The sequence below is a fragment of the Verticillium nonalfalfae genome (assembly GCF_003724135.2).
Source record: "Verticillium nonalfalfae strain VnAa140/NRRL 66861 chromosome Unknown scaffold_130, whole genome shotgun sequence".
Lineage (NCBI taxonomy): Eukaryota > Fungi > Ascomycota > Sordariomycetes > Glomerellales > Plectosphaerellaceae > Verticillium > Verticillium nonalfalfae.
In genome coordinates this window covers 19,773-40,978 of record NW_021167355.1, presented here as the reverse complement: position 1 = coordinate 40,978, position 21,206 = coordinate 19,773, and the positions used below count along the sequence as shown (strand labels likewise).

Here is a 21,206-nt window from a genome sequence, read left to right as displayed (position 1 = left end):
TCCGGGCTTCCATGCGGCAGCAGCACCCAGAACCCCCCAGTAGCTAAGTCCCCTGCACTTGCCTTGCCCCTCCCCATCACCGCTCACCAGCAACGTGCCTGCCTGGCAAGCCTGGCACATCACCTCCATCACCATCGAGACCTGTCTGAGCTCTGGGGTGAGGTCGACTCGAGTCAATCTCGGTGCAGACACCTCGTCTCAGAAATCCAACCCGCTTTTGTTTCCGCGCCTTCTGTTTCTTCTCGCTAGGTCCCCGGCTCCTGCCTCCTGCCCGTCCTCATTCTCTACGCCCCTGTCCCATGTCACTTGCCTCCCTACCCTGCCCCCCTGATCCGCCAAGCCGAGTCCCTCTTGCTGGAGCCCCGTCTTTTTCGTCTTCCCTGTCAAGAGAACGACTCACATATTAGCCTCTGCATGTCGCCCATCATCACCTATCCGCCACCTTGGCTCTCCGATGCTCAATGTCGTACTCTGCGCTCCGGTGCACTTAATAACCTTTTCCTTCTTTTGCTCTCCACCTCTTCCGCCGTATCCTGGCCCTGTTTGCATGAGACATATATAGCCTCAGCCGTCCGTTTCTCCTAATAGTGCGGCAACATATTCGTCCTTCACGCCAGTCCCGTCAGTCTAGCTGGTAACTGGGTCCATCATCCTGGATCAAGCTGCCTGCCGACCATCTACCTCTTACACGGGCACACACGACGAACACCCCTGGCCTCCTCTCCCTCAGTACCTCGCCATGGCACACATTGCTACCTGTATGGTCGAGGCCGACCTCGACAGGGCTGCCGGACCTGGAAACGGACACCTGATCACCGGCCTTATAACTAAACCTCCTTCTCCCACACCCTCTAGTGACTCGGTATGTCGCCCCGTCGATGCCCTTCACGCCCATTGATGCGACCGGATTACTTACACAATCTTCACGCATACAGTCCTCTACCTCATCTCAGGCTTCCGAGCAGAAGCCCCACGTCTGGAGAATGCAGCAGACCCAGCAGCAGCAGCAGCAGCAGCCCGATGTCCGGAAGTACCAGCTCTTCCCCAAGGGCAGGCCGCAGCCGGCCCCGGTGGCTAAGGCCCTCGACCCCGAACAGGCCAGAGCCTACGCACTTGGGCAAGCCGCACTATCAGAGAAAGACAAGGAGAAGACGAGCGGCGGCGGTCTTCGTGTCCGCATCAAGGAGCACAACCTCATCCGCAGGCGCAAAGTGAGCGTTCCCGAACTGGGCCCCATGACCACCGTGCAAGAAGTTGCCATGGACTCTCGTAAGCACCGCACCATATTTCTGCTTTTGAGCAACCGACTAAACTTTCTAGCTACCATTCCCGGCAGGCCGCCGCTGCATGAGAGGTCCATCAGTGCACCAGGCAACAGTTGGAGGCGGCTCCACGTGGCTGAAGCCGTCGCTTGTGTTCAAGACTCTCTTGATGAAAATGCTGAACTAGAATTTTCGCCTACTACCGAACCATTGTCCTACCAACGATCAGCATCAGAGGCCCCGAGACAGCCCATGTCGCCGAAAAACCTCGCGCCTCTCGTTATCCCCCCTCCTCACACTGGCATGTTTTCTGGGCTGACGCGCCAATTGTCACTGAGCCGCCTCCGCTCGGGAAATACGCCGTCCGACTCGGTGCAGCGTTCGGCTCGCACTGACGACTCGCCTCTGTCCCGAACGCCCTACACCCCCTTGACAGCATCCACCTCGCTGACAACACCAATGTCCTCCACAACGACGCATTCTGCCGTTGCGCTGCCCACTCCCGTGTCAGCGCCCCTCCACGATGTGCGAGCGTCGCCCAAACCGTCGGAAGTTGGAGCTTTTACTGGATCGAGCAGCTCCAACAACACCCCCAGGAAAGAAATCGAATCCCGGGCTGTGCCTATGGGACATCGCAGAGGGCAATCAGAAACGGGCAGCATTATGGAACGGGGTCGCCCTCGAAAGCGAACCGATCGTAAGGATGGTTCAGTATCCGCTCAGCGGGCTGAATCGGCACGCACTCGTAGCACCGACCAAAAGGCGTTCGAAGAGCTGCCCTCTGGGTGCAGAGCCAGTGAGGCCGCGAATCAGATAAACCAGATTGAGCTTCTGGCTCTTCAGAAGCAGGCCTTTGGCCAAGCTTCTCGATTCGAGGTTCTCAGAAAAGAAGATGTCGAGTCATTGTCAAGGGTATGACCGCCAAGCCACCCGCCCCTGAAGGATGATCCTTGCTAACATGGTTTCAGGAGCTCCGACAACTTGATGAGAGGACTGAATACCTGCGCCGCACTTACCATTCGCTGAGGGCCGGTCGCCGCAATCTCCATTCACGGATCTGTCAGTACCTGCGCTCCCCTCGCGTAGCCCGATTCAGCACCGATTCCATGCTTAAGCAGGAAGAGGCTCTCGGCGAGCTTGATGCTTCCATTGACGACTGGGTCAACAAGCTGGAACACGCCGAAAACCGCCGTGCTCGCGTGCGCCAGAAGCTCCTGGAACATGTGGCTGCCGCTGCCATCCTTCCCAACATGGTTGCAACCCCGGCGAGTGACACTCTTCAGCAAGCCATGGGTGCCCGCTGTGTCGCGGCTGGCGTGGGCAACATCTCGACTCCTCCTCGTAGCCCCACTAAGAATGCTGTTCCACGCGCTAGCAGCAACTCTCCATCGCCCCAGCGCGTGATTGCACACGTCCCGAGTACTATTCTCGAGGATCCTGCCAAAGAAGATATACTCGGCAGCAAGGCCAGCATCAAGGAAGATGCCGAGGCAGCGCAGCGTCGCGTAGACGTGGAAAGCATTCGTGTATACGCCGACAGCGACGTCTACGCTCTACTTGCTGACGTGGAGAGCGAGATCGCCAAGATGAGCGCTGATTCACGAGAGGAGTCGAGCAGCCCCCTCACGGCTGATGAGCGGAAAGACATACACCGCGCTCGTAGCCACGAAATGCTGAATGGCAGAGCCGAGGATACATCATTCCTTGCTCCACCAACGCCAACCGGGCCCACGGACCCGTTTAACGACACCAAAACAACTTCCGCAGATGGCGAGACATTCTTCCTAACCAGCGCCGTTTTCAAGCCCTGAAACCACCACACAGAATCTCGGAGGGCTTGGAACGAGTCGTTTCCTTTCTTCGCCTTCGCAACATTTTTGTATTTCCTACCACGCTCCCTACGTCGCAACGACTTTTCACGGCCAGTCTGCTCTACGATTCTTTGCTTTGAGCCTCTGCTCCAAATATCAGATACCCATTCGCATCGGCCTCTCAGGTACTTGGCATGTCTTCGTTTTTTTCTTTCCACCTGATATACTGCATATAACGTCTTCGGCTCATTGGTTGGTGTTATGGGCGTTCTATTTTCATGCCAGCATGATGACGATTTTTCTTCTTTCTTAACCATGTATTTCATAATTGACTTAGCATTGCCCATTGGCACTTTGGAGTCTTACTGTATAGCAGGGGAGGGCTGAGACAAGGTGGGGGGACATATGTTGCGTACAGTGTTGGCTCGGTCGAGTACGAAAGGCTACACACTCGACATTTGAAGCCTTTGGGGCATCCTCTCGTGTTTCGGACTACGTAAAGAAAAGTAGGGAAGAAGAAGAAGAAGAAGAAAAAAAAACATGTCACCAGTATTCCAGGTTCTCGTTGATCAGTATCGGATGAAAAAAGATCAGCAGGAGTGCCGTTCGCTGTTTTTGACATCAAACGGGGGGTAGGCCAATGGGCGAACGGCTGACATGGTAGTGTTTCTCAATCAGGTCGATCAGCAAAGAAGTCTCCGGTCGCCTCGTGGGTTTTGAGCGGCACTGAAGCGCTGATCACGTCAATCCCCAGCGATCGGCAGTGCTAGGGCTGTCTGTCGGTGGAGTTGCGAGAGCGTCACAACAATGCGTGACGGCCTTACCCGGCCGACTGCCTAGATAGCTCGAGTCTTTCTGTTTTCCAACGAAACGAGCGACTTGTTGATACCATGATGGGAGGCACCACCAAAGCGTCCAGACCATGGCCAGTTGTTTTCAAGACTCAACATGCGAGGGTCGTGGAGTCGCTGCGAGTTGCTCGCCCAGGGTGATAGGCCGATTTGGGGGTCCGATCCCCAATGTAACATGGCAGAGAATCGAACGAAGACTGCCGCCTCTCGTGCCTGCCATCTCATTGTCAATCTCATTGGGGCCGTCGCCTCTCTCCGGGTGCAACAAAAGTCAATCTGGAAGAGGTTCCAACGGTCAGCGATGGCGAAGCGACGTTGGAAACGGGTCAAGGCCCGTCGTGGCGCGTCTCTAGCCCCGTCTCACAAGAGGGTGGAGTGGGGGGAGGGGTGTCCAGGGAGGGTGAGGACCCCCCAGAGACCTCGTCCCTATCATCCATCCCCCCCCCGGCCCCTTGTGTAAGACCGTCCCGGGTCACTGAAAGAATCACCCCCGCCCCCTGGGCGTGCAGGAGCACCCTATACCTCGCCTCCTCCTCGCTTGGCACCCGACCTTGAACTCTTCCACTGCAGCGGGTTCCCCTGCAGCGGTTCCCCTGCAGCCAGCGTGCCCGACGCACACCTCCCCCCTGGGGCCGGCTGCGCTATCCTTCCTGGTGGTTCAGGCTCGCCCAGACCCGTGGGACGAACGGGCATGGCAGACAGCGCGAACGAGGGGGGAGGGGGGGCGATGGGGCTACTTCGACTGCATCTTGCGCTACCCACCCATGGTCGGTACCACACAGCGCCCGCGTCGGCGTTTGAGCTGGAGAAATGGAAGGTCACATATAGCCCTGTGATGAGAGAGAAACAAACCCCTACGTACTTTGCCTTGGATGACCCGGCCAGCCTCGAACGCCTCCTCCGAAGGGCTTGGTGGTTCCAGACTTTTCTAGCCGGTCCTCCTCGCCAGCAATCTACATGGTTGTGATCAACCTGGAGGAGGGCCTCGCCGGCTGTGTCGAAGCAAGAGGAAAGGGGTATTGCGTTGGTGTTCTGCTTGGTTCTTCGCTCCGTCTCTGTCTCTGTCTCTGTGTGTGTGTCTCTCTCTCTCTCTCTTCTGCCTCCTCACTTCCTTCTTCCCTTTCTTGTATCCCTCTTCGCCCCGCCTACAGCTGACAGGGGACTCTCCCCCCACCCGTCCCCCGAAGAAAGGTTTTGTCAGGACGTGTCTAGAACACACACAAGGCGGCGAGAAGGAGGAGGGGGCGAGGAGGAGGAGGAACAGAAGAACAAGAAGAAGAAGCAGAGGGAAGTGACGACATGAGAACCACAGGCGCGTTGGAGAATGATGGGCAACGAGTAAGAAGGCGTCAGCGTCTCGGAATCCGGTCGCCAAGAGGAATGGTCGGCTCGGAACATTCAGAATTGGGACGAAACCGCAGGAGGATCAAATTCCGGGCCGCATGGTTGTTGGGATGAACGTGGTTTCGAAGGACAAGAGGAGACGGAAGAGAGGGGAGGGCGGGGTGATGGTCTCGAGTAGAGGCTGGTTGCGAGGGACGCCTTTCTTGGCTGCTGTCAGACGCGGAGCCACGTGTGTTTGATCGTGTCTCCCAGGATTCGATACCCCACGCCACACATGCTGGATGCCTTTGAGGAGGCGTTCTGAGAAATCCACCTCCCGGGGGGTTGGCAGGGTCGAGTCACGGACCGAGGCCCTTCAAGCGATGCAGCTCCTCCTCCCTAACTACCTACATACCTCAGCATCCTGTCAGTAGGCATGAAGACTACCAGCTGAAGGACGAGGTGGTGGTGAGCCGTCAGAACTCCTCCCCCCCCCCTTCCCCCTCACCTATGGGAAATGAAGTTGCGGGAGGGGGTCAATCAGGGCGGCTGACTCGGTGTCGAACGCTGTGGGTATGCTCCGCGTGCGCCCTTCATTTTGGGGGGAGGTGGTATTTCTCATGGGGCTGTGGGGACCCCTGATGCATGATTTCCCTTCACATAGCCAGGCTTCTAGCGATGCTATTCGCGAGTTGCCTCTGCCCTTGGCTTGGATCTCTTGCCTTCGCTCAGTTAAGCGGGAGAGGGAGGTAGGATACGCCCCCTCTCCTCTCTCTTCCCACTCACACGGCATCTGCCGTTGGAGGGGGGGGATCAAACAATGGCCTTATTAATCGGCTCCATCAGCACCACGTGTGTGACGTGAGCCAAACCGGCCGCAGGGAATTGGGGCTTTGCATGTTGGCGAGACGATTATTGATCGTCATATAGAGAGGTCCACCACGGACGTTTTCCACTTGCCGCACAACGTCGCCAGACGCGGGGTCAGCCTGCGTGTAGGGATGCAGTGGGCAGGACCTCAGGTCGCAGGAGGGGGACCGAACTCCAAGGCTACCTACCCAAGGCAACGCCACCGCGTCGTCGCGGACCCTGGGCCAACTTTTCGGAGCGGCCGAGGCGAAAGTTGGCCATGACTATATATCACGCAGACCAAAGCGAGATGAACCTGTCTGCCCGGCGGCCTGACCTACCCTGCTGCGAAGCCTCGAGCGTGCCCGACGGGAACGGTCCGGTTCATGCCTCTGCGGCGGAGGCTGGTCAGCTTTGCCGCGACGTCTTCCGTGCACGCGCGGTGATGGACCTTTTGGAGGGGCAGACGCTTGGATTCGAACCCCTCCTTTCTGGCGTGGCGGTGTCGAGTTTCGGCAGTTGGGCAGGCCTTGATGATGAGGATGAGGAGGCGGAGAGGAGGAAGAAGATCATGGAGAGCGCTGGCAGCGGTAGATGCATCTATCTGCATTTGCAAAGTCAAAAATGACGGTTTCAAGACACCGGCTGTTCCACATGCTGCCGATGAAGAGACGCCGACGGACCTTTTTGATGGATGACGCGGAGTGGAGGGGGGGGGCGGCGTCTGGTCGGCTGAATGCCTCTGAGACTGGTGTTTTCTGATCTCTCTGCGTGCCCTTGGTTACTGACGTGGGATCCGAGGAGGACGGACAGAGGGAAGCCAGCTTGCTCAACTTGTGTGTCCTGGCTCTAGTGCAATAGCAGGTCTGCCTGAGCGACCTCGCGTGTGTACAATGTGCTGTAGCGGCAGGATTGCCAGAAACGCTTGCTCACACAGGAGTCGTCTGTCTGATCTCGAGGAATGCAAGTGCTGCTTTTATTTTTAGGAAACAAATACTTGGTTAATCATCTATGCTACATGACTCTGGAAGTGCAACTCTACTTTGTGATCCTCCGAATATAATACACAGCGTTAAGAAAAGATTTTGGGGGCACAGAGTCTCCCTTGAGCGCCAGTTTGCTCTCATTATAAGATCATCATTATAGTCGTGCAGGCAGGCCACCATATGTGCGTCCCGGCAGGTGTATCGACAAGACAAAGAAAAGACTAGGTGGTGCGTGTAGCCCGGGTCTACCGTACGTCAAGGAATAGATCATCACCCCTCCTGGTCGGGGTAAGCGTAGGGTGCCATCCAGGGGTCGTCGGGGGCTGCAGCGACTGCTCGTCTCGGGAGAAGGTGTTGGTGTTCTCCTGCTCGCCGTCGCGGTTGTTGCGGCGCCACCGGCTGCCTGCCGCCAACTCGTCGCTCTGCAGAGCCAGGCCGGCCGCGCGCTCGCTGCCCAGACGCTTGGTGGCGAGAGAAGAAAACGAGGAGCACGAAGAGGATCCGTCAGAGCGATTCGGCCGCGGGAGACCAGGCCTCTGCTGCTGCTGCTGCTGCTGCTGCAGGTGCTGCTGCGGGTGCCAGTGGTACTGGTGCTGGTCGTGGTGCGTCGTGGGCGCCGACGGCGCGGGGCCGTCGTCGTCCCAAGGCGCACGGTAGGCGGTCGTGTTCTCGGGCGCCCAGAGCGCGCGGTGGACCTGATGGACCAGTTGCGGATCTGTCGGCCCCTCTGTCTCGTATATCCTGGCGGCCTGTGCCTGCTGCAACGGGACGTCGGCCCTCTGCGGTTGCGGCCGCTGAAGGCGTAGTGGTTGCGGATGCGGCGAGGACGACGGCGAGCGGGATGGCGGTACCATACGCAACGTCGGCGAGCCTGTTCTGAATTGTGATGGATCAGGACGGGGCAGCGACAACAGCCCGCCTGGCGATGGCACAAGCTTCTTTCGGTCGGGATGCCGAGAGGGCACAACCTGACTTGCCATCTCGTTCGGACCTCTGGATGCTGCTCCAGCGGCCGGCTGCATCAGGCCGAGCGTCGGACTAGGCTGGCCGGGTGGAGATGCATACATAGGCCTAACGGGCGGCGGATTGACTTGCAGATTTGACCTGTTCAACCGTCCAGGAATCTCGGGGTAGGAGACTGGGGATCGCCCAACACCCGAGTATGGCGATTCGACCACGGGAGAGAGGCTGCCCGGCTCGGGTGCAGTACCATCGTCTCCATCGAAGCCTCCGCTCGAGCTGGAAATGGTTGTAGCTGATTGCTGAGACTTGTAGGAATCGTGGTGGTCAGTGCCGTCCTGGCTGACTCCTTTCCGGTGTGAACGGCTTTGACTGAGGCTGTTACTCCTGCGGCGCGGCGGTTCCGGGTGGGAGAAGCTCATGGGAGGTATTTGGTGACCAGGCAGACTCTGGGCTTGGGCATTCTGCTCTGGTCCGGTCCCGGGCCAGACAGTCAGGGGGCGAGCCGGCAGCACATCTTGAGCCGACTTGATGTGTGCTGGTGGAAGCAAACCCAAGCTCGTGGGTAGCGCAGGTCCCTTGGGTGCCGAAGGGGCCACTGGACTCCCGGCGCCGTGCCCAATGCCGACCTGTGAAGCTAGAGATGCATTCACAGCCGCCAATTTGAACGTCTTTCCGCTGGTGGATGCAGTCAATGGTGTTGGTGCCTCTAATTCAGCAAGCTCGGCAGCTTGGGCCTTCGATTTTGGGTTTCCTAGAATCCAATTGCCGTATGTGTCGGCGACATAATATGTCGTTGCAGACTGTGGGTTTGACGACGGAGGTCGCCAGACCTGTGAGAAACCTCGGCCCACCAGTGATGGGTGCCCAGAGCCATCCTCTTCGAATTCCGTCATGGTACTCTCGCGGAGGTTAGCATGAACAGGCGGTGGAGCTGTCAGCTGCGCGACCTGGGCTGCTTGAATCTGAGAGTCTGTCTGGTGATGGCGCTGTCTACCTTGCCCCTCGGATGCATGGAGGGCAGGGGGAGTCGATAATGTGAGGCTGACCTTGGGAATTGTCAATGAGAGCATCGGTCTTGGTGGCGAGTCTGGCTTCGGCGGTAAAAGCCTTGAAGTTCTTCGGTGGAAGGGAGACTTGACGACCAGCCTCTGCTCACTTGTCGGACGTGACACGGCCAAGCCGATGGCGTCTGGACGCCAGCTTTTTCTTGAATAGTCAACAGGCCGAAGCAAGGGTGATTTGCCGTGGATGGGTGGGGAGATGTGGAAAACATTGTCCTGTGCCTCCTTGGGGTAAAAACCCCAGGAGTCACGATTGGTGATGGACGTCGACCTGTTGTCGGATCCAGAAAGCTGCCTCTTTCTCCTTCGCCTGGCGAGCACAAACGCTGCTATCAATATGCCTGCAACTGCTGCAACACCGACTGAGAGGCCGACAAGCTGTGCCGTTCCGAGTCCACCAGAATCGTCATCGGTAGGCTCAGCTTGCGCAGGTCCTGGCGTAGGGGTAAATTGAGAGCTCGAAACATCAGTGGGAGTCAAATCTGAGGCGGACCCGGCTTCATTGGATGAAGTGGCCTCTCTAGTTGAGGTTGCCAGAGTCGTGATACTTGTTGTGCGAGATGCTGACGTAGGCGTACGTGATGTTGTCGCCAATGAGGATCGCGTCGAAGAACTCGTGGAGGTCTGGGGGGAAACCAGCTTGACGCCACCACCAGTAGCCGGGATGATAAAAATGGCCTCAATGGCCGTGTGTGTCGGGAGAGCGGCGCTAGGCTGACCAGCGCACATGAAATATGCCGTGTCTATCGTGTTCCCTTTGGTGGTCTGTTAGCATTCATTTGCTCATGTTGCTTCGCTGATTCGCCTCGGCTTCACGTACTATCAATCTCCCCAGCTGCGCAAGATCCTATCGACTGTTCCGCTTCGATACATTGAACTGCGCCCTCGCCAATGGTGAAACCTGAAGTGCCCGTCTCAGCACACAGACACTCGAGTGATGTAGTCGTGTCGCAAGACGTCTCGGCAAAGTTGTCGTTGAGAAAAGAGACGAGGCACCCGCTTGCGCAGTTTGGAACGAAGCGTGCGAGATGCCCCGTGAACCTGAATTGGTCCGCCGCAATGGCGATGCTGAATAGTGCAAAGGTCCAGAAAAAGCTGACAAACGGCTTGGGGACCATCCTAGGAAGGGACATCTTACACCGTTAGCGCTGCGCACAATGAAGCAATCGTCGTGTCAGCTCACCTGAAGACCTGTCCCATCCTTCATGCGTTGCAAGGAAATGGCGTTGAATCGCAGCTGGTTATTGAGAGTAGAAAACCCGCTAGAAGGTATGATCTGCAGCAGCACGGTCTGATGGACGGTGTTGATTATAGAATATTGAGTTCCAAGCCATAAAAGATCAACAGAAAAGGGATATCATTCAAGACGTCCAGCATCCCATGTATGGAACAGAATGATAAGCGGCCAGAGATGTGACCGTAAGTCCGGTCCAAGGAAAAAAATACAAGCTGCAGAATGAAAAGAATTAAGCTTCGCTTGAGAAGAGAAATGGGAGAGGAGACGAGAGAAGGAAGGGGGACCGGGCAAGTACGAGAAGATCTAGGGGCCCAGCGGTTCATGAAGAGATGGACATGCAGAGTGGTCGCGTCTGGCAACACGATGAAACTTGATAAACGAGTAGATGTACAAGCGGGTGGCCCGCGTCTACAGACCTGGGCTGCAACCATGACTGAGCCCCCGTCTCGGGGTTCTCAGATGCCGCTCGTCATCGTGGCAGGCTCCAGACTCGGCGCCAACAGAAGTGACGGATGGCCACCTTGCTCTCGTGTGATGCGCCTTCTGGTTTCTGCAGTCGCGTTGCACCGCTGGCCCCTGGTGCCTGTTCGTTTGGGGGCGCCAGGATGCGGAAGATCGCCAGGGCTGACGAAGGGGCGGCCCAGTACCCCGGCGTCACCTACGCAGAACCTCTGAAGACTGAGCGGAAGATTCGGGTGGAGCGGGCCAGACGCACGCCTCTAGTCGCTGGACGCCTCGCACACTCAAGTCTGGAACTCCCAGGAGCACTTGTCGGGCGCTCGCCAACAACAATGGTTGGCCGGGGCATGGCTGTTTCGGGGGCCAAGGTGTTCCATCTGGATGTAGGTCAGAAGGCTCTGCGGTACTTTCTCACCAGTCCAGCACACCACGTTGAAGAGTCCAAAGCCTGTCGTCCAATCGACTGGAGGGTACGAAGACGCTGGCATGCATCACGGCCGTTCGTGGTTGGATGTTGCCGATCCTGAATCTAGGCGCCCTGGTAAGCGCGGAGCGAAGCGCTGGATCGAAATATGACGTCTGAGTCACGTGTCTGTATTGAGTCAGCCTTCTCGTCCAATCATCATAGTTCATTTGCCCGTTTCGTAGTCGCCCAGCAAGCCAAACGCTGCGACTCTGCAGCCATGATGCTCACCGGCACGTTTCAAGGACGCTGTCAATCTCATCCCGAGAGCATGACGATACCGGAGACTTGCAGTTTGCTTCTCAGAGACCGATGGCGGTCGTCAGTGGCACATGATGACATGGGGGTTTTCCTGAAATGACTACGGAACGACCCCCAACGCAACCTGTCCATTGAATCCAGCTTGGGGCCGGATCGAGGAAATAGCGATCTGGGACGCGACTTAGACTTGGACTTGCAGAGTGGTGACATGGCAGAACTAGATTCTTCAGCTCCGACGCCGCCCCCGTTCGGGCGTGCTTGGCTCCATCGCTCACATGACAGGAGAATGAATGAAGAAATAGCTCATCGTTCCCGTAGTCTCATTCTTGGTATCTTGCGTGTCATCCGCTTCATCTACTTTTCACCAAAAACGGTCAGGCCATAGGCCTCACCTTGGCGCAGCTCCCTCGGCGCCATAAACCACCCGCCCTCTCCTGCCTTTCCCTTTGCTGACCATCGTTACCACCGTCGGCTCGCCAGCCTCTATGCGGGCGTCGTCGCAGTGGGCTCGGCGCTTGGAGCCGCTTCGCTGGCAGCAGCTGCTTTGGCAGCATCTGTGGCACTCGGAGCAAACGCAGCCTTGGCACGGTTGGACTTGATGACCTTTTGCACGGCTTCCTCGGCAGAGTCCCAATCAGACGTGTCGAGCTGGACGAGATCGATTTGATACAGCTCAGCAATTGCCGACAGAGCCTGGAAGCTCTTCTTGTCCGAGACAAAGCTGATACTGACACCGATGCGACCGAACCGGCCGGTTCGGCCAATTCGGTGAAGATAGGTCTCCGGGTCAGGCTCGGTATCGCCTCGTCCCTTCATGGGGATGTCGTAGTTGATCACCATCGAGACACTAGAAACGTCGATACCTCGGGCCAGCACGTTGGTTGTGAGCAAAACCTTGGAACGGCCGCTTCGGAACTCTTCCAAAAGTCGATCGCGATCGTTACCATCGAAAGCGCCATGCAGTGCCGCCACTCGGTGACCATCTGCCTCCATGCGCTTCTGGATTTCGTTGGCGCTCTCGCGAGTCTGTGGTAGAAGTGTCAGCATGCGGTTCGCTGAGTACTGTGACTGACAAAACACGTACCCTGACGAAGATGACCGAGGAGCCGATAGTCATGAGGCCGTAGAGTTTGACAAGATTCTCGTATTTTGAATCTTCGCTGTCACAGTCGATGTACATTTGCGAGATGCCAGACACTGTAAGCTCCGTGTGCTTGAGTCGGATCTGATCAGCGCCCTGGGCAAACTTTTCGGCAAAGCCCATAACCTTGTCGGGGAACGTCGCAGAGAACAGGAGGATCTGAATGTTACGGGGTAGAGTACTGGACGATGTTAATGTTTGATCAGCCGTGCGGGGTGGCGAGGATGGAGCCTTACCTCTTGACTCGGACACACTGATCACCGAGGCCTTGCTGGTCCAGCATGCTGTCGGCCTCGTCAATGACGAGGAGACGAAGCTGGGAGACGTCGAGTTGCCGGCGGCGAGTAATGTCCATGACGGTACCGGGCGTGCCCACGATAACATTGGCCTGGACAGGAGCGCCACGCTCCAGAGCGCCTGGGAGAGCAGCAGCAACCTTGAGACCCTCGCAAAAGTTTCCGATCTTGTTTATCACACCTTCGATCTGGCGAGCAAGCTCACGGCTGGGCGCTAGAACAAGGGCCTGAGGCTGGTTGGGTTGACTCAAGTCGATGCGAGACAAAATGGTGACGACAAAGGCAGCAGTCTTGCCGGTTCCCGACTGAGATTGCGCGATCATGTGACGAGGAGGGTTTTGGAGCATGAGAGGAAGGGCCTTCTCCTGGATCTTCGAAGGCTTAAAGTAGTTCAGGTTGAGGAGACCTTTGAGGATAGGCTCGGAGCTGTCATAACGAAAGTCAGAAACAATTCGGCACACTACACCCGTTTGTGGGGGACGGAACGGACAGATTCATCTCCTTGAAGGTCTTTGCTGAGTAAAGAGTGCTATCGGGATTCTGCTGAAGATCACCCAATTTGATGTCGACATCGTAGCTGTTCTCGACGAGGCCTGAGTCTGCGCCGTCGACCTGGGCGTCCTCAAGGTTGGCAGGGTCGCCCTCGGCAGGAGGGTTCGCGGGGGGGTTGGCCTCGGCCATTGCGCTTCGTCTGTTCGAAGTGAAAACGCCAGGCGGCTGCGTTTCAAGGTGACGGGCTTTTCGGAGCCGATCGATCGCACAGCCAGGTCGTTGCTGCTGCTGCCAAGTGCGTTAGACGAGGAGGGCGGTGATGGGGAAGCTGTGAGTACTAGGTAGGCGCGATTTCATGCGCGAGGATAGAGGTGGGGGGGCAGACGTACTGGGCTAACACGAACTGTGTGGTCGCTGAAGAATCTTGATCTCAGCACGAATAAAGCGGTAAAGCCGTGCTTTCGAATCGTGTTGAGCTGGTTTATCTTATGCACAGGTGTCAAAGACTTGACAGGTCCGATTCCCAAATTTGGGTGGAAATTCTGAGAGCTCCTTTCCAGGTGTTGCCTGACAGGAGCGGCAAACATGGCGGGGCAACAGCTCAGATCAGGTACCTCGCCGGGTACTGCTGGTGCTGGGCGCGGGGCATCACGGGCGTTTCTGCCGAAGATCTACCGTTCGAAGGAGCCCGGGCGTGCTTGCCTGCGGCTGCAGGAGGCAGCTCCAAGTACCAATGACTATCCCTGAATGACCTTCCTCTTTCCCCACATCCATTGATGGGCCGACAGTCGGTCGTCAGACCATTGGACCGAGCATCCGGAAAAAAGCCACAGGTGACGAAGGGCAAAGCGAGGTACCTAAGGTTAGGTACTTGGGCAAAGTACGGCCAGCTGTGCCTGACGTGAGGATAAGATCGACCCGGACAACCAGGAGCCTCCCACAACTACCTGCCCTACCTTGCCTTCCAAGGTACCTATGTACAGAGGCAGGCACGGAACGAAGGCTGACGACGTCCTGGCTTCGTAATCTACTTCACATCCAAAAAGAGTTCTGCTCGAGCTGGATGCCTTACCTTGATCACATTTAACCTTTCTGCCTCTGTTTCCATCACGAGTCTGTCTGTCTACCTATTTGACGTAGGTCAGGTAGCCAAGTTGAAATCCACCCGCCTGCTACCTCAACCCGTCTTGGACCTACCTCGACTTACCTACCTACATCCATCTCTCCAAGGCACCTCCAACTGAGGTGGTGCGCCTGTGCCTCGCATTCGCAACTTCTCGTTGGTGCCCACATCACTCCAACTCGACTGGTGCCAGTCCTTCCGCTTCGGGTCTCCGTGCCGTACGAACGACGCCTTGGCTCTGCCACTCTGGCTACCAAGAGGTACTTTCGGCCCTCCAACCCAGGCGGGGTTCATTTGAGGCCAGCACCGCCCACCCACCCAGCTTCTCCACGCTTTGCGCATTGATCTGTCTCTCGAGACTCTTCAATCACTTGTCGCATGCGCGCATTGGGCTTCAAGAGTCTCCAAAATGGCTGAAGTGGACGCCCTGCCCACGTTTGGCGCCGAATTGAAGGTACGTTCCAGATGCTCACGGCATCAAACACGCACCCGCGCGCACATACACACATGCTTCGTTGTCCCCTTCTCTGCCCCCTCGCCTGAGATCATGGACTGCGCCTTACACGATCCCATAGGATGGCTTCAAGCCCGCGAACGCGTGGGTCGGCCACGGCATCACCTGGCTCGAAGACATACAACAATTCTACCGGGAACGAAGCGCCATCGAGAAGGAGTATTCTGGAAAGCTGAATGCGCTGGCGAAGAAGTACTTTGAGAAGAAGAATAAGAAGACAGCGGCCCTCAGCGTAGGCGACACGCCCACCATGACGCCTGGCTCACTGGAGAGCGCATCCTTGACGACCTGGACGACGCAGCTGACGACGCTGGAAAATCGCGCCGACCAACACGATCGATATGCCAATAATCTCGTTTCGCAAGTGGCCGAACCTCTACGGTTCCTCGGCACGCGCTTCGAAGAGCTTCGTAAACGCCACGCCGACTTTGCGGCCAAACTTGAAGCCGAGCGCGATGCCCAATACGCCGATCTTCGGAAGGTCAAGGCCAAGTACGACGCATCGTGCCAAGAGGTGGAGAGTAAGCGCAAGAAGGCCGAATCCTCCTACGACAAGGCCAAGGCGCAGAGCTCGTACCAACAGCACATCTATGACATGAACAATGTCAAGAATACATATCTCATCGCCATCAACGTAACAAATAAGCAAAAGGAGCAGTACTACCACGAATACATCCCGGAGGTCATGGACAGCTTGCAAGACCTGTCTGAATTTCGCACCGTCAAACTGAATGGCTTGTGGACGGTGGCGTCGCAACTCGAAGCTGGTCTCCTCCAGCAGGGACATGGTTTGATGGAGACATTAACGTCGGAAATCACTCGAAACCAACCGCATCTCGACTCAATGATGTACATGCAGCACAACGTAGGCACCTGGCAGGAACCTGCCGACAAGACATTTGAGCCGAGTCCCGTGTGGCACGACGATGACTTGATGGTGGTCGACGAGTTTGCCAAGGTCTTCTTGCGCAACGTATTGGGCAAGTCCAAGGGCCAGCTGGGCGATCTTCGTCGTGAAGTGGACAAGAAGAGACGGGAGGTTGAGGGGGTGAAGACACTCAAGCAGCGAGTCCGCAGCGGCGCCGAAAAGAAGGACGAGGTCACTGTTGTAACGCAGCTCTTTGCTCTGCAGGAGGAACTGCATGCTGTGGACAGGAAGAGAGTGACGGCAGAAGTCGAAACGTCAACCATTACCTCGGTCGTCGGCGACGTGACGCTGGGTGCCAAAAACCATAACTTCAAGGGCCAAACCTTCAAGATTCCGACCAACTGCGATCTCTGCGGCGAGAGGATCTGGGGCTTGTCTGCCAAGGGGTTTGACTGCAGGGACTGCGGCTATACGTGCCACAGCAAGTGCGAGATGAAGGTGCCCGCCGACTGTCCTGGCGAGCAGACGAAAGAAGATCGCAAGAAGCTCAAGGCGGAGCGGCAGGGTACCGCAAATGCGCTGCTCAAGCCCTCCAATGGGACGTCAGGTCACACGGCAGAACTACCGAGCCTCAGCAGGACAAACACGATGAACTCGTTGAGCTCAGGATATGCACATAGCGCCCAGCGATCCGTTTCCGGTTCCATCTCGGGCCCCCGATCACCAATCGATGAGACACCACCGCCAGTCGAGCCGACGAGCCCAAGACCGACTACGGCCGCAGCATCGACCGTCAGTACGGCGACGGTGCGCAAAAACCGCATCATGGCCCCGCCTCCGACTGCATACGTCAGTGAACTGCCTGGCAGTGCTCCCAACGGGTCATCGTCGAGCGCAGACCACCAGAGTGGCAAGATGCTGTATGGTTTCGAAGCCTCGGGCGATGGAGAGCTCAGCATAGCCGAAGGACGCGAAGTCATTCTGCTCGAGCCTGATGGTACGTGGGAGCCATTCACGACTGACACTTTGACTGCTACTGGCGCTGACATGATCTGCAGATGGATCGGGATGGCTCAAGGTTCGTGCTGGCTACAAAGAGGGCTTGGTGCCGGCCACGTACGTCGAGATTATGGCAGCACCGACTCCGGCACCAGTCATAGCACAGCACACGGGAGCTTCAGGCCGGCCAGACTCGACGTATAGCAACTCTGGGTCGTCCGTTGGGACTGCGAGCATGGCGAAGAAGAAAGGGCCGGCGGTGGCGCCGAGGCGGGGAGCGAAGAAGCTCAAGTACGTCGAGGCGATCTACGAGTACACAGCACAGAGCGACACGGAGCACAGCATGGCCGAGGGAGAGAGGTTCGTGCTCATCAAGGAGGATCCAGGCGACGGATGGACCGAGGTCGAAAAGGGGGGTCAAATCAAGAGTGTTCCGGCGAGCTACGTGCAGGTCGTCTAGGAGGCACTTGCAGCGGGGGAGAAGGAGGAGGGCGGCCGAGGACTGTGTGGCCGCGAGACGGTCGGATCGCCGCGCCGTCAAGCACAAGTCGAGGCCACCGCGGAGAATCATCGGAACCGAAGTACGCCGACACGAGCGGCTCGGGGCCAGACGGCTGCTTCAGCCTCAACATGGCGCGCCGAGGGATTGACGAACGTAACGAGTGTACGGCTGGTACGGCGCGACTCGGGACTCCGAGAGCGACGCATGAAACGGCGGAGCGAGCATGGGACATGGGTGGCGCCGACGTGCCGAGCTATTGATTGATGGACAGAGCAGGCAGTCTTTGAACGCAAGGGCTGGGCCGGCACATTGTATCATGTACGTGCATGACCCGAGTATAAACGCATGGCAGAGCAGCCATCCATCGGCGCAAGGCGGGAGGTCAAGGAAAGGATGGGGGGCTGTCTGTCACCTTGGTGTCACCTTAGATTGTAGTTTCTGATCACACATTCATTCGGTTTGGGGCCCTGACTTCTGGGTTCTGGCTATGCCGTGTGACAAACCGGCCATCGGGGCCATGCCAGTGAGGTGACAAGGGCTCAACCTGGTCGGGGCGCGCCCAAGTCGAATGGGTGGGCGGCGACGATGGGACGCCATAGCGCGTGCGCGTCATCGTGGGAGGCTAGCAGAAGCGGGAGCATCGTCAAACAAGGTAGGTACAGGTAAGGTATGTTGCGGCGCAGCGGGTGACGATGCACTGGCGCAAGCTTCTTTTCCAGGGAGAGCAGAATGGGGGGCCAATGACGGGTTGGCAGTGGACAGGGTGGACAGGGGGGGAAGCTGCCCACCTACGATGGTTACTGTGCTAGGTACTCGGGTAGGTACCTACAGTACCTAGGTAGAGCAAGGACCTACCGGGTAATTAAGGTAGTAGGATCAATTGAACAGGAGCTGTTTGCTGCTGTTGCAGGGGTGGGGGACCAGCCGAGCTTAAATTTTAAGGACCGACCTGCTTTGCCTGCCTCTCTGTATGAAGAGACCAGGCTCTTCTATTTTGCCACGGACAAACCAGGGATGACGGAGCTAAGATTGCGGTCGACCGGAAGTTGATTGTTGTTTTCCTTGGCGCACCACAGCGTGTGTCATGATTCCCGAGGCGAAGAGGCCGATCAATCTTGGATTGGCATGCACAGCCCCGACAACTAGGACCGCATCGAATGGGCGAAAGTATTCGGGGGAGGAGGGGGGGGAAGACGACTCTGATTTTATTATTGCCCTCTCAGACGGCCGTTGCTGCTGGCTGGCGTCTTGGCTGAACAAGCGAGAGAAGACGCGTCGTGGGTGCATATCGTATTTTCTCGAAACCGATGAGCGATGCGGGTGGGTGTGGGTGCCAATGCGGGCCCCTGGTTGCATGGCGACTGGCAGCGATGTTGGGACTAGTGCGTCATTAAGGTTGGTGACAGGGGGGCACGTTAGTGGCGGGAGCTCGTTCATTGGAACCTAGGTGGCCTGCGATAACAGGTACCACGACTTGCACGACCACCGCTACTTTCCGGGGAAAGTATGGCGAGTCCAGGGGGGGGAGGGGAAAGAACAATGTCCAGGCTGAACCACAAGAATCCAAGGGAGTCTCACAGGTTGACTGATTGACTGCCTGGTTGTGGTACAGGAACGAGGGTCAATCTCCTCGGCGGAAAGAGATAATGGGGGACAGCGAAAGAGGCAGGTTTGATGAACACGCCTTCCTCAGGCTAGCAACGCTACTCAAGGCCAAGTAAGTACCGGCCGGCAGGGACGAGGCATTAGGACAAAACAAAATGGGAAGGCACGATGTCTTGGCAGCACAACCATGGTGGGCAGCACCAAGGCGCCAACAATCTGCACGCCTCTGGGCTACTCTGGGCTACTCTGGGCACCCGCATCATGCCATCAGGACAAGAAGACCCGTCCCTTCCTGCCCATTCTCCCCTCGTGCCCCCTTCTCTCTTCTCCTCCTCCACCTCATCATCGGGCTTTACCACCTTCTAATTCCACGAGACGACGCGTAGAAGAGTCAACTCGCTCGCTCTTTGGTTGACTTCCCTTGCTCGTTCCTGCCATTGTCGCCTTTTACCAACATTCGCTGGCATTTCACTCTGTCCCCTCACTCTCTCGGGACCCTTTCTTCTTCTTTTTTTCTTCCCCTCTCCGCACATCCCGGCAGTATCACCACGAATCGATAGCAAATAAACTGAAACATGAAGGCCGCTATTCTTTCCGCCCTCGCGGCTGTCACCATCGCCGATGCTGCCTCCAAGACGACCCGGCAGACGCCCGACAGGACTCGCTCCCTGCCCGCCATTTCCGTGTCGGGCAATGCCTTCTGGGCCGACGGCGAGCGCTTCTATATCAGGGGCATCGACTACCAGCCCGGTGGTGCGGCCGCTAACGAGGACCCTCTCATCGACACGGAGGTCTGCTCCCGCGACATTGAGCGCTTCCGCCGTCTTGGCGTCAACGCCGTCCGCGTCTACTCCCTCGACAACAATGAGAACCACGACGAGTGCATGGACCTGCTGGCCGACGCCGGCATCTACCTCATGGCTGATGTGAACAGCCCGGACTACTCCATCAACCGCGAGGAGCCACACCCCTCTTACAACGCCGACTACCTCCAGTCCGTCTTCGCCACGGTCGAGATGTTCGCCCAGTACGACAACACCATGCTCTTCTTCTCCGGCAACGAGGTCGTCGACAACGAGAACAACACGGATTCCGCTCCCTACGTCAAGGCCACGACCCGCGACATCAAGAACTACCTGCGCGCCCGCGGCCTGCGCCAGGTCCCCGTCGGCTACTCGGCCGCCGATGTCGCCTCCAACCGCAAGCAGACCGCCGACTACTTCAACTGCGGCAGTGACGATGCTCGCAGTGACTTCTTCGCCTTCAACGACTACTCGTGGTGCAACACGGACTTCCTGACGGCTGGCTGGGACCAGAAGGTCCAGAACTTTACCGACTATGGTCTGCCCATCTTGTGAGTGTCGTCATGTCTCACGTGCCTCTCGACCATGCTGGACTGACCTCTCTGTAGCCTCTCTGAGTTTGGCTGCATCACCAACGGCGAGCGCACCTTTGGTGAGATTGAGTCCCTCATGCACAGCAACATGACGTCCGTGTACTCTGGTGGCATGATGTACGAGTACTCCATGGAGGACAACGACTACGGCATTGTCGACATTGAGAGCAACGGCGAGATTGAGGAGCGTGACGAGTTCCAGAACCTCGCCGACGCCTTCAGCCGCTGGCCCGCTCCCAGTGGCAGCGGCAGCCCCGCCCACTCCACCACCCACTCCGTCTCTTGCCCGACGCAAAACTCGCTGTGGGAGGTTGATGGCGATGAGATCCCCACCATGCCGGAGGAGGCCGAGCAGTACATGCAGAACGGCGCCGGCGAGGGTCCCGGCCTCCGTGGCCCCGGGTCCCAGAACGCTCCCGACAGCGGCACCTCGACCGGCGGCATCGCCAGCGGTGCGCCCTCGCCCACGGGCAGCGAGGCTCCTCGTCGCAGCAGCGACAACGGTGGCAGTGAGGACAGCAACAACGACAGCGCCGCCCGCGGTCTCGTTATTGAGAAGGACATTCTCATGGTGACTGGTGCCGTCGTCGCCTTCACGCTCTTCGGCGCTGTCCTTCTGTAAAGACGTGTATCTTGGAAGAAACCGGGTCAGAGGAGCTTCTTGACTTGTTTTTTTCGGGGGGTTGTTTCGAGAGGCTTTTGGGCCCCATCTGGTTTGCTCTACGAGATAGGGTTGATTCGGCG

At 57.5% G+C, this 21,206-nt stretch overlaps 6 protein-coding genes across 6 annotated transcripts; 3 read left to right on the top strand and 3 right to left on the bottom strand.

The window, feature by feature from the left end:
- Positions 1 to 739: 739 nt before the first annotated feature.
- Positions 740 to 3,073, top strand: D7B24_001544 (uncharacterized protein; the record flags this gene model as incomplete). Its single annotated transcript, XM_028635770.1, has 4 exons — positions 740 to 862; positions 936 to 1,269; positions 1,321 to 2,174; positions 2,231 to 3,073. The coding sequence occupies 4 exons, from the start codon at positions 740 to 742 to the stop codon at positions 3,071 to 3,073; spliced, it is 2,154 nt and encodes a 717-aa protein (XP_028491853.1).
- Positions 3,074 to 7,327: 4,254 nt separating this feature from the next.
- On the bottom strand, positions 7,328 to 9,115 carry D7B24_001543 (uncharacterized protein; the record flags this gene model as incomplete). The annotated part of the gene is made up of 1 exon (XM_028635769.1): positions 7,328 to 9,115. The coding sequence occupies one exon, from the start codon at positions 9,113 to 9,115 to the stop codon at positions 7,328 to 7,330; it is 1,788 nt and encodes a 595-aa protein (XP_028491852.1).
- A 511-nt stretch (positions 9,116 to 9,626) lies between these two features.
- Positions 9,627 to 10,313, bottom strand: D7B24_001542 (uncharacterized protein; the record flags this gene model as incomplete). The annotated part of the gene is made up of 4 exons (XM_028635768.1): positions 9,627 to 9,730; positions 9,826 to 9,849; positions 9,927 to 10,239; positions 10,290 to 10,313. 4 exons carry the CDS (start codon positions 10,311 to 10,313, stop codon positions 9,627 to 9,629), a joined length of 465 nt encoding a protein of 154 aa, XP_028491851.1.
- Positions 10,314 to 12,009: 1,696 nt separating this feature from the next.
- On the bottom strand, positions 12,010 to 13,644 carry DBP5 (RNA helicase required for poly(A+) mRNA export; the record flags this gene model as incomplete). The annotated part of the gene is made up of 4 exons (XM_028635767.1): positions 12,010 to 12,552; positions 12,611 to 12,848; positions 12,904 to 13,389; positions 13,454 to 13,644. The coding sequence occupies 4 exons, from the start codon at positions 13,642 to 13,644 to the stop codon at positions 12,010 to 12,012; spliced, it is 1,458 nt and encodes a 485-aa protein (XP_028491850.1).
- A 1,343-nt stretch (positions 13,645 to 14,987) lies between these two features.
- D7B24_001540 (uncharacterized protein) lies at positions 14,988 to 17,419 on the top strand (the record flags this gene model as incomplete). Its single annotated transcript, XM_028635766.1, has 3 exons — positions 14,988 to 15,032; positions 15,154 to 16,957; positions 17,019 to 17,419. The coding sequence occupies 3 exons, from the start codon at positions 14,988 to 14,990 to the stop codon at positions 17,417 to 17,419; spliced, it is 2,250 nt and encodes a 749-aa protein (XP_028491849.1).
- A 1,802-nt stretch (positions 17,420 to 19,221) lies between these two features.
- On the top strand, positions 19,222 to 21,084 carry D7B24_001539 (uncharacterized protein; the record flags this gene model as incomplete). The annotated part of the gene is made up of 3 exons (XM_028635765.1): positions 19,222 to 19,350; positions 19,648 to 20,420; positions 20,478 to 21,084. 3 exons carry the CDS (start codon positions 19,222 to 19,224, stop codon positions 21,082 to 21,084), a joined length of 1,509 nt encoding a protein of 502 aa, XP_028491848.1.
- Positions 21,085 to 21,206: the final 122 nt, after the last annotated feature.